Source organism: Carassius gibelio, chromosome B18 (genome assembly GCF_023724105.1).
Source record: "Carassius gibelio isolate Cgi1373 ecotype wild population from Czech Republic chromosome B18, carGib1.2-hapl.c, whole genome shotgun sequence".
In the NCBI taxonomy this organism is placed as follows: Eukaryota; Metazoa; Chordata; class Actinopteri; order Cypriniformes; family Cyprinidae; genus Carassius; species Carassius gibelio.
This window is the reverse complement of record NC_068413.1, coordinates 29,827,399-29,837,212: the sequence shown is the minus strand read 5'-3', so window position 1 is coordinate 29,837,212 and position 9,814 is coordinate 29,827,399. Positions and strand designations below refer to the sequence as shown.

General features: G+C 42.7%; 1 protein-coding gene across 1 annotated transcript in view; it reads left to right on the top strand.

Moving 5' to 3' along the window:
- LOC127977503 (uncharacterized) overlaps positions 1–262 on the top strand; it is a 2,220-nt gene extending 1,958 nt beyond the window's left edge. The window contains exon 3 of the mRNA XM_052582386.1: positions 157–262. Within this exon, the coding sequence (XP_052438346.1) occupies positions 157–262 (106 nt within the window). The remainder of the gene's footprint in view (positions 1–156) is intronic.
- The last annotated feature ends 9,552 nt before the right edge of the window (positions 263–9,814 follow it).

The window sequence follows — 9,814 nt, the reverse complement described above, 5'->3', positions numbered from 1 at the left end:
GCGACTTAATAAATCTGATACTGGATAAACGACTTGTGGCAGAGATCCATCAGGCCGCCCATTGAGGAGACTATTTGGAGTTACTGGGTCAGCATCTGCTACGTCTGAAGAAACTTACCCTAAGGGATTTGAATTAAGGATGGCCTATACTTCCAGCAAGACCGTCATTAAGACCTCCTCTGGTACTGACTGTGCTCCCAAAACTGTGTATAAGGCAGATTTAACTGATCTCACTTCCCTCTCCCAAACTCCACCAAAATGAGGGGCCGATGGAGGACTAAAGGGGAAGTGGATCCTCTGGCCTGCAAGATGACCCCTTTATGTCAGGAAGCAAAGCAGCATAAGCTTCCCGTAACTCCCTTTCACCCCCGCGAAAGTTCATACCTCGATCTGACCATAATTCTGCTGGCGTTCCTGTCCTTGCAACAAATCTTCTTAAAGCCATGAGGAATGAGTCGGTACTCAGGCTAGGGAGTAGGTCTAGATGGACCGCTCTAGTGGTCAGACATTTCAAGAGAATGCCCCATCGCTTCTCTGTATGTCTACCAATTTTGACTAAAAGGGGCCTAAAGCAGTCCATTCCGCAATAATAAAAGGCAGGTTTGTATAGCTGAAAGCGCGCCTCAGGTAGATCTGACATCTTAGGGATTTTCGGTTGGGCCCTCCAACGTTGACATTCTGGGCAGTAACGTTGAAACCGGCGGACAGCTTCGCGTCCTCGGAGAATCCAATAGTTTCTCCGTATTTCCCCTGGAGAAGGGGAAGTCCCTGGACTTTGCCTCTGGAGAAGTCCCTGGAGCCAAGTTGGCCCGAAAGTCTTCCCTTGTTTCAGTCTTAGGGATTACTGGCCAGTCCTTGGGATCTTGGAGGAGGAAAGGGGGTCCTTGAGACCATTGGTTTGGCACAGCAAGGTATTGGAGAGGTCATCAGCGGGGTTGTCTGCAGAAATTACATGATGCCGGGAACACTTCTCCGTCAGCTCCTGGATTTCAGCGATTCTATTCCCAACAAAGACTCTGTAACGACAGGAGTCAGAATTCAACCACTGAAGGACTGTAGTAGAGTCTGTCCACAGGGAAATAGATTTGATTGGTAGGGTTAACTCTGTCTCCAGTAACTTAGCCAGCTGAGCCGTTACTAGACTACCACAGAGTTCCAGTCTTGGACTGGAGTGAGCTCGTTTAGGAGTGACACGAGAGCGTGATATAATGAAGGACAGGTAGGTCTGACCATCCTGGTCAGTAGTCCGGAGGTAGGCGACCGCTCCATTTGCCTGCTCAGAGGCATCTGAGAAAATATGTACCTCATGGGTGACTCCGTCCCTCACAACTTTAGGAGGAACATAAGACCGGGGGAAGGAGATACAAGGAAGGTATCGGAGTTCTTCCTCCCATGCATTCCAGGACTGGAAGAGCTCAGGTGGTAGGTTGGGGTCATCCCACCCTCTCTGCTTGTTCCACAGCTGCTTAATGATGACTTTTGCCCGAGTGGAATAAGGTAGAAGCCATCCCAGGGGGTCGTACTGGGTAGCTAGGACCTTATAGATGTTCCTCAAAGTTGGAATCTTATAGATCACAGGTCGGTATTTGTAGGACAAAGTGTCCGTCTGCCAGTTCCAGCTCAGACCCGGATGTCAGACTTCTCCTGCGTCAACCAAAGGTCCACAGTTGCAGCATGTGCATGAGAAGGTAGGTGTCTCAGCACAGTAGGATCACTGCAGGCCCATTCGCGAATTTCGAATCCAGCTCCAGACAGGATATTCCGTAGTCGATCAATCAAGTTCCAAGCCTCATCAGCAGTAGGCAGGCTCTGCAAGCCGTTATCAACATAGAAACACCTCTCCACTGAGAATCTAATTGCCTCATCTGTCAGGGGGTGTTGCCGCACGTGACACTGTAGTGCATAGGTAGCACAACAAGGAATGGAGGTTGTGCCGAAGGGTAATACCTGCCAGTCAAGAATTCTGGGTGACTCATCAATCTTCAGGTCCCGCCAAAGGAAACGGAGAAGAGGACGGTCCTCAGGTATAAGGCAAACCTGATGGAACATCGCCTTAATATCCCCACTCACTGCCACAGGATGTTCTCTGAAACGGATAAGGACGCCCAACAGTGAGGCCCTGAGGGTGGGTCCTGGCAGCAGGTACTGATTAAGGCTTTGTCCTTGATACTGGTAGGGGCAGTTAAAGACAAGGCGGAACTTCCCATTGTGACTAACGAGATAGTGGGGAATGTACCAGCATTCATCTGAATCAGATATAGGGTCCGTCACCTTCCTAACAGCTCCTGTTTCAATGAGTTTCCTCATCTCCTCTTTATAGACCTCAGCTCTGACAGGCTCCTTCAGTAGATGCCTCTGCACAATGCGAAGGTTAGGTAAGACTGATTCTTTAGGTGCCTTCAACAAAGGCATGTCCTTTCTCCGCAGTAGGGGTGTAGCCAACCTGTTGATTCCCTCCATTTCCACTGTAAGAGTCTTATGGTCAAGCATCTGAAGAGCCTCCTGATCCTGCTTGGACCTGGTTACCTCTTTGCCCTCCCACTGTGGAACCATATCCAACTGCCACAGTTGTTGAACATTCTGAAGGAGTTCATCCTGAATTGGATCCATGGAGGTTAGCAGACATTGCCGTGGGGTAGGAGGACAGCCCATGGACGGTATAGGACCCTGAAGTGTCCAACCTAAGCATGTGTGAACTGCAGTTGGTGCACCCGTTCCGCCCCATCGAACAGGCTCTGTCGGGGTTATGAGATGGGGTTGATCTGAACCGATGAGAAGTTAAGGTTGGACATCAGTTAGTGGACGGAGGGTAATACCGCGCAGATGTCTGTACTTCTGTTGCAGCTGTTCTACTGGGTAAGACTGACGTGACAGGTTAAGCTGATCAGCTGTGAAGGCATGATTTATCTTATAACTGGTCTGAGGTTTAAAGAGGGAAGAGACTTGAAAGGAAATAGAAAAACCATGAATGACCTGAATATCATCTTGCACTGTCCGTAATGGAAGATTTTCTGGGATACCCTGAATCCCCAAGGCCTTAACTACAGTAGAGAGTAGAACGGTTCTCTCTGACCCATCGTCAAGAAGAGCAAAGGTATCCAAGGAACGATCTTCATAATGTAGATTCACTGGAACCACTTTGAGCATAACTCATCCTTTGACAGAGGGTTTATCCAGAAAGAATCTATCTTGGGAGGAATTTGTTAGGCAGCTCTTCTCCATGTTAGCTGAATCCTCCTTTGGGGATGGACTGACATTCACCTCATGGAGAGGGCGTAGTTGGGTGCCCTGGCAGATGTTGCAGGGCTTGTTAAGGTCACACTGTGCAGCATGGTGTGCCCTGGTACAGCGCCAACAACGGTTGTTACTGTGAATCCAAGTCCTGACCTGGTCTGAGGTACGCTTAGTGAAGGAGGCACACTGACTCAGGTAATGCTCAGTCTTGTCACAGAAAGGACAATAAAGTTTCCCTTTGGCCAGTGTTAATTTTGACAGCAAATTCGGATTTAGTCTTAGTCTTAGTCTTTTGAATAACACACCATTTAGTTTTAGTCACATTTTAGTCATCTGAAATGTTTTAGTCTTAGTCTAGTTTTAGTCGACTAAATATCATAAGAGTTTTAGTCTTAGTCTAGTCTTAAGTCTTTTAGTCTTAGTCTAGTTTTTTTTTTAGTAGAACAGTCAACTTGACAAGTTGACTTGACTAAATGTTTCCATCAGTCTGCTATGGAATGGTATTTATAAAATAAACATAAGGCCTGCTCTCAATGTAAAATATACATGCTCTCAGATATGCATTCGTCCTGAATGATATGCAATGCATATGACATTCTTTCAAGATGAAGTACAGTATTATTGAAATAGACAACCACCTAACTCTAAACTTACTGTCTTCTACTGTCTGTGCAAAATCAAAAACATTAAGAAAAATAAAGTGCAATTCTCAAAAACAATAAAAAGTCTTCGTCCTAGACCTAATGTTAGCTCTGACATTTCTGTTCTGTCATTGCCCTTCGACCAGGTGCACGGCAAAACGTTAGCGTGTTGCTAATGAAAAAAGTCAACTGAAATCACCCAAAGCTGTGTAACTAAGACTGTGCAACCACAACTAAATATAATGTAACAGGGAACTACACTAACTTTTTCCACTGGTGGCACTTGCGCTACTAACTTTTTCAGTTAATGGCGCAAAACAAGATTTGGTCGCACAAATTATTTATAGTATAGTAATTACTGGATAACAATCAACAATAATGAAACTGTATTGCATACAGATGTGCTTTTTATTTTACTTGCCATCTTTTAAACCTCATACCTTGTTCTATTTCTTACAGTACACACAGTGCATTGCTCCGTCTTGTAGCTGGGGTTAGAAGGACCCCGGTGGAAGTTGTACAGTGGGCCCTGTTTAAAAGGGTTTAATTTGTATTGTATGTTCATTCTATTTATTTATTTGTGCTATTTACACAATGTTTACATTTTTTTAAGTTTGTTTTTGTTCATTTAAAATAGCACTGCATAGTCTTCACTGTAAAACAAAATACACAATCAAACCAAAATGTATTCAGACACTTTCAACGTTTCTTACAATATCACAGTTTATTTGCTGTAGTTTAGAAATTGGTAATAAAATATGACAATAACTCAGGGTTAAACTGTGTCAGAACAACAAATTCATCTTGATAATGCCGGATGCAATGCTTAATTTGGTTCAGTCTGTGGTGTGAAAAGGTTGCATTAGCAATTAAAGAAAGAAACACTTAAGCAAAATATGGTCAGGTCCCTAATAATTTTTTTTTAGTCACTAGTAAAACAATATAATCTATTCTATCAGATTTTTGGATTGACTTTGGATAAATTCTTGTTAAAACTACAAAGTAAATCAATCAAGAGCAGTGAGTGATTTACTTTCATTTTCATACATTAAAGACACTGACAGCAGAGCTAGTAAATTAGGCGCGGTCACTTTAAGAGACAAATGCATCCATTATAAAGATACACATCCGATTTCTTTCCAACTCTTTACTTTCACTGAAGACATAACCACAGACTTTTTCGAACACACTTTCCAAGACGGGTATTTCGACATATTTAGTATGTATTTGTTGTCGGTACAAAAGCAAGAAGACTTTTGACTTGCTCCCTGAACACCAGTATGCGACCATTTTGGTCACAGTGTAGTTCCCTGTGTAAACAACTTAACTGTTATGAAAACGTCTTCGAAACTGTGCGAATTTCTGCAAACTCATCTTTGTTCTCTTTTCTGTGTAACTGCTGCTGCGTTTGTTTAGCTGTTGCGCTTGCATTTGCCGCGGCTTTTTAAAATGGCTCGGCTGGCGGCTGCTTCTGCATAGATCAACCTACCCTCAAAGATTCGCTCTGATTGGATCTCTTCTCCATTCGTCCTTCCCATATATTTTCGTCTCATCTTTATTCGTTGACTAAGGTGTCAGTTATATTTCGTAACGTTTTTCGTCATCATATCTGACTTTTTATTTAGTTTTCGTCCGTGAAAAAGGTTAGTTGACGAATATTTTTCGTCACAGTCTTCGTCAACGAAATTTCTGTCTTTGTTGTCTTTGAAACAGGACCTTTACGATGGACAGGAGTCTCAACAGGGGATTCTCCAACTCCATGTATGATGGTCACGGTTCTTTTCCCTGAATCTGATTTTGCATGTGAACCCTTGGACATAGGCTCAGTATCATAACTGTGGCACCAAGTTTCATAACGAAGCCAGTTCGAAAGATCAGTCAGATTAGGGGTTGTGCCAGGTTGGAGGAACATATGCCGATGAAACTCAGCTCACTGCTCAGGGGGTAACTTACTTAGGAGGCATGCGAATTGGGACCCACATCTCATCTCCAGCTCACCATCACGTCCCAGAGTTCTCAATAGGCCCACTAGTGACTGCACTTGGAGAGCAAACCTCTGGAAGGCTGAGATATCACCTCTCTTTATGTCAGGACTCTCAAGGACACTATCAATCTTCCTTAAAGCTAGCTGATGTGGTTGACCAAATCATGAAGCGCTGCCATCGTATCAGTGAATGGAGTAGGTGAGTTAAGATAAGCATCTGCTATCATTCTAGCCTCCTCCAGCTTAAGGTGATCCACTAAGATCTGATATTAGAAAAGTTCAGTCCCATCTGGTGGAAGCAGGTTCTTCAGAGCTATCCGGAGCCGAGCAAACACACCAGGATCAGACCAGCTGAACTTAGGAATTGTAGGAGAAGGACCCCGGTATAAATATTCAGACCTAGCATGAGGTGCTACAGAACATAGACCGGGCTCTGCCTTTGGTGCAAAGGATGGAGGATTCAAATGAGCAGGTACTGAACTGAATCGTGAAGTAACAGGCACAGTCGTTCTGTTAGCAGGTAAAGGCATGGCCGCAGATGTGAGTAACTCTCGAAGCTCTTTAGGAGGTGGGGGGAACCCACAAGTGTCAGGAGCATAAGGCTTAGGAGCGCGTGTTTCAGTAGCTGGGAACACAAAGAAATACTTTCTATTCTCTGGCATCACCGGGTGGTAAACAGTGGCGCCTGTGTCAGAGAGTGTAAGGTCACCCACCTGGTTTATCCAGTCAACGTCAGGCTCAGGCCAGGGTGGTGGGGGAAGATCAGCGAAATTTCCCTCATCCACGAAGATGTGGATTTATACCGTCTCACAGGAAGACTGGATAGCTGCTATGCCGTGCTGCGGCTGTGCTATTGAGAGATTCTGGCTTCTGGTTAGACTAAGGTCAGCTCGAAGTGACTGAGCAACTTGAACTAATTCTCTGACTTCCGCACGGACTTCTCTCAGCTCTCTCAGATCTGCTTGGAAAGCCTGATGAGTCTGCATTAGTTGTGCATGCTCCTGACGCAGGTGCTCTAATTCACTTTTGTGTGCAGAGGAAATGAAACCAGCCGCTTGAGGGGAGAAGGATGGCTGATGGAATTCAGCATGCTGTGGAGGCTGATAATTTGAGGATATGATCTGTGAGCCATCAGAACAGACCAGGTCACCAACAGGGGGAGTGGTGTAAGGCTGGAAGGATGGGGGTAGTCCGGTGGATCATACTCCGCGACAGGTCTGACGCGGGTATACTGTACTTCATACTGCTTAAGACGAGCTGGTCGACGTGTATGGTGTTTAGGACGAGCTCCACTAACAATCTCCTCATCAAGATCCATCATGTCAGAAGGGAATACTCATCAGGATCGAAGCACCAATTTGTTGGAGAGACTTTAAGACTGTTAGGTTCTGATCAGGTAATGGATAAGTAAACCCCCCTAGGTGCCGGTCAGATAACCAATAATGAGGAGACAGGTGATTAGCTTTCAATGGTGTATTTGTAGAGAAAAGGAAGGTCCACAGATGTACAAAGGTGAAGATAGTCTGCAAAAATAAATACAATATAGAAATGAATAAACTAAAGATATATATCTATATAAACAATTGTAACATTTACGGTTACATAATGAAACCAAAGCATTCATAATTATTCACATTGGCATTTCTCTCCTGAACAGTCAAATGAAAGGAGACCAGATATTTTACAGAAAACATCAAGTCATGAATGATCGTTTGTCCCATAAAGCTTCCATATATGGATAGAATCATGGCGCATATGAATAACATTTACATAAACATAATGCTAAACACTCATTTGGTCTTGTAGCAGAATAACAGAACAACATCACGTTGTTAAGACATCATAACACTGATTGACATCTTTATAAAGAGTAAATAATCACACATTAAATAATATTCCCGATCGGAACACTAAAGAATGATCGTTATTGGATATGTCTAGGCATGTTTATATGGAATAAATGCATATAACACTGTAGCGATCACTGCTAACACAAATTTAAATAAAATAGGCTTACTTAGTGGTCAGTGACTAACACCTTGATATTAAATCTGCAACAATCTCCACAAACAAACTGGAAGCATCATCCTTGCAGCTGATGGCTTGGACAGATCACACTAACACTTCAAACAGCGGCAGCTCAGCAAAATACACTGCCCCCTAACGTTGTACTATACTATAACAGTTCTGGTTTCATAATAAAAGTCCCTCTTACAGGAGCCTTTAATACAATAAGTCACTCAGTGACCTAGGACAGAAATACATTGCAGATATATTCACTGAATATAAACGGACCACTCAGATCATTAGGATTGAGTTAGAAATACCAAGGGTTCACACAAAACAAGGGAAGTCCGCCTTTAGTTACTATGCCACCCGCAGCTGGAATCAGCTTCCAGAAGAGATCAGATGTGCTAAAACACTAGTCACATTTAAATCCAGACTCAAAACTCATCTGTTTATCTGTGCATTTGTTGAATGAGCACTGTGCAATGTCCGAACTGATTGCACTGTATTTTACTTATTCATTGTATTTAAAGAGCCACACAGATGGAAAATCAAAAATTACCTGCATTACAGTGTATGATGTAGCTGTCCGTCAGTGTAAACAATGTGCAAAGTAATTAAACCAAAAAGTACAAGATTTATAAAGTTATTGGCTTCTAAAGTAAGGTCGACTCTGAATCGCTGAAACGAGTCGTTATAGATTTCAAATCTTTTGCCCATCTCTATGTACGTCACTAGGAACACTTTGCATAATAATCTCCGCCTACCGTCTTGGGAGAAACGGAACTCTGACCTGCCCCACCCCCCCACAAAGACGCTCTGGTTGGTGTGATAGCGTCATGTCGAGGAGACAGTGTGTTTTTAATTGTAAAGGCAAGATTGTTTTATTTTCACTGCCAAAGAATTAAGATCAGAAGAACCAATGGCTAAAATTCATTTTTACCACAATACCAGAGCAGTACAACAAATCCATTTTGTTGTGTTCACAACATTTCACTGATGACTGCTTTTCTAATCTCGGTGAGTACAAGGCGGGATTTTCAAAGCGTTTGGCCATAAAAGAGGGTTCATTATCAACTTTATTTAGACCAACGAGCATCTCCGAATCACAACGCGAAGTATGATTATGAAGTTATGTGTTTGTTTTCCCCCGAGCATCTTATCAGTATGTGTGCTGTCTGCAGCCTGTCTGCGCTGATCTTAATTTACAAACACGTCATTAAAATGAAGTGTTACTCCATGAATACTCAACGAAGAGACATGAGAGAGATATCTATAGAAAGCTTGACATGCCTACTTTAAAACTAAACAAGTGCTGCCGAAAACAGATATTCTGTGATAAAGTAATCCATTTGAAAACGACGCGATGTCTGTTTTCATGTCTCCCTTCGTTATATCTAATGTGACCACGCCCCTGCGCTGAACTCGCTATTCAGATTCAAACTGAAGCGCACGGCTAGAATACGCACACACAGAAGAAAAAGCAGCGAGACTGTTTAAGTTTTTTATTTTACTGTTTGTTTCGTGGTGAGAGGAATAAGACATAATTCACCCCAAAAAGATGCTAACGCATTGTTTACCATGAAGTTGTGTGCGGAACAACCAATCAAAACTATGTCAGTTGACCAAACAGAACACAGTATGCTACCGAAAGGTGGGGTTTAAGGAAACTGAATCTTTTGAACAGCTTTGCGCGAACCGTTTGGGGATCTCTGAGAATTGAGGTAATTTTAAAATGATATTTTGACAAAATGACAATGTTTTCTTAACCTTGGATGGATTTAAACCTAATGTACAGGACTTATAAACAGTGATAGGAAGCTTAGAATTTTCATCTTACTGGCTCTTTAATGTAAAATCCTTTTTTATTTCTAACCATTTTAAATTCATTTTAAATGTCAATAAAATCATTTTAAATCATTTCCAAAGTTTTAAAATTGCTTGTTTT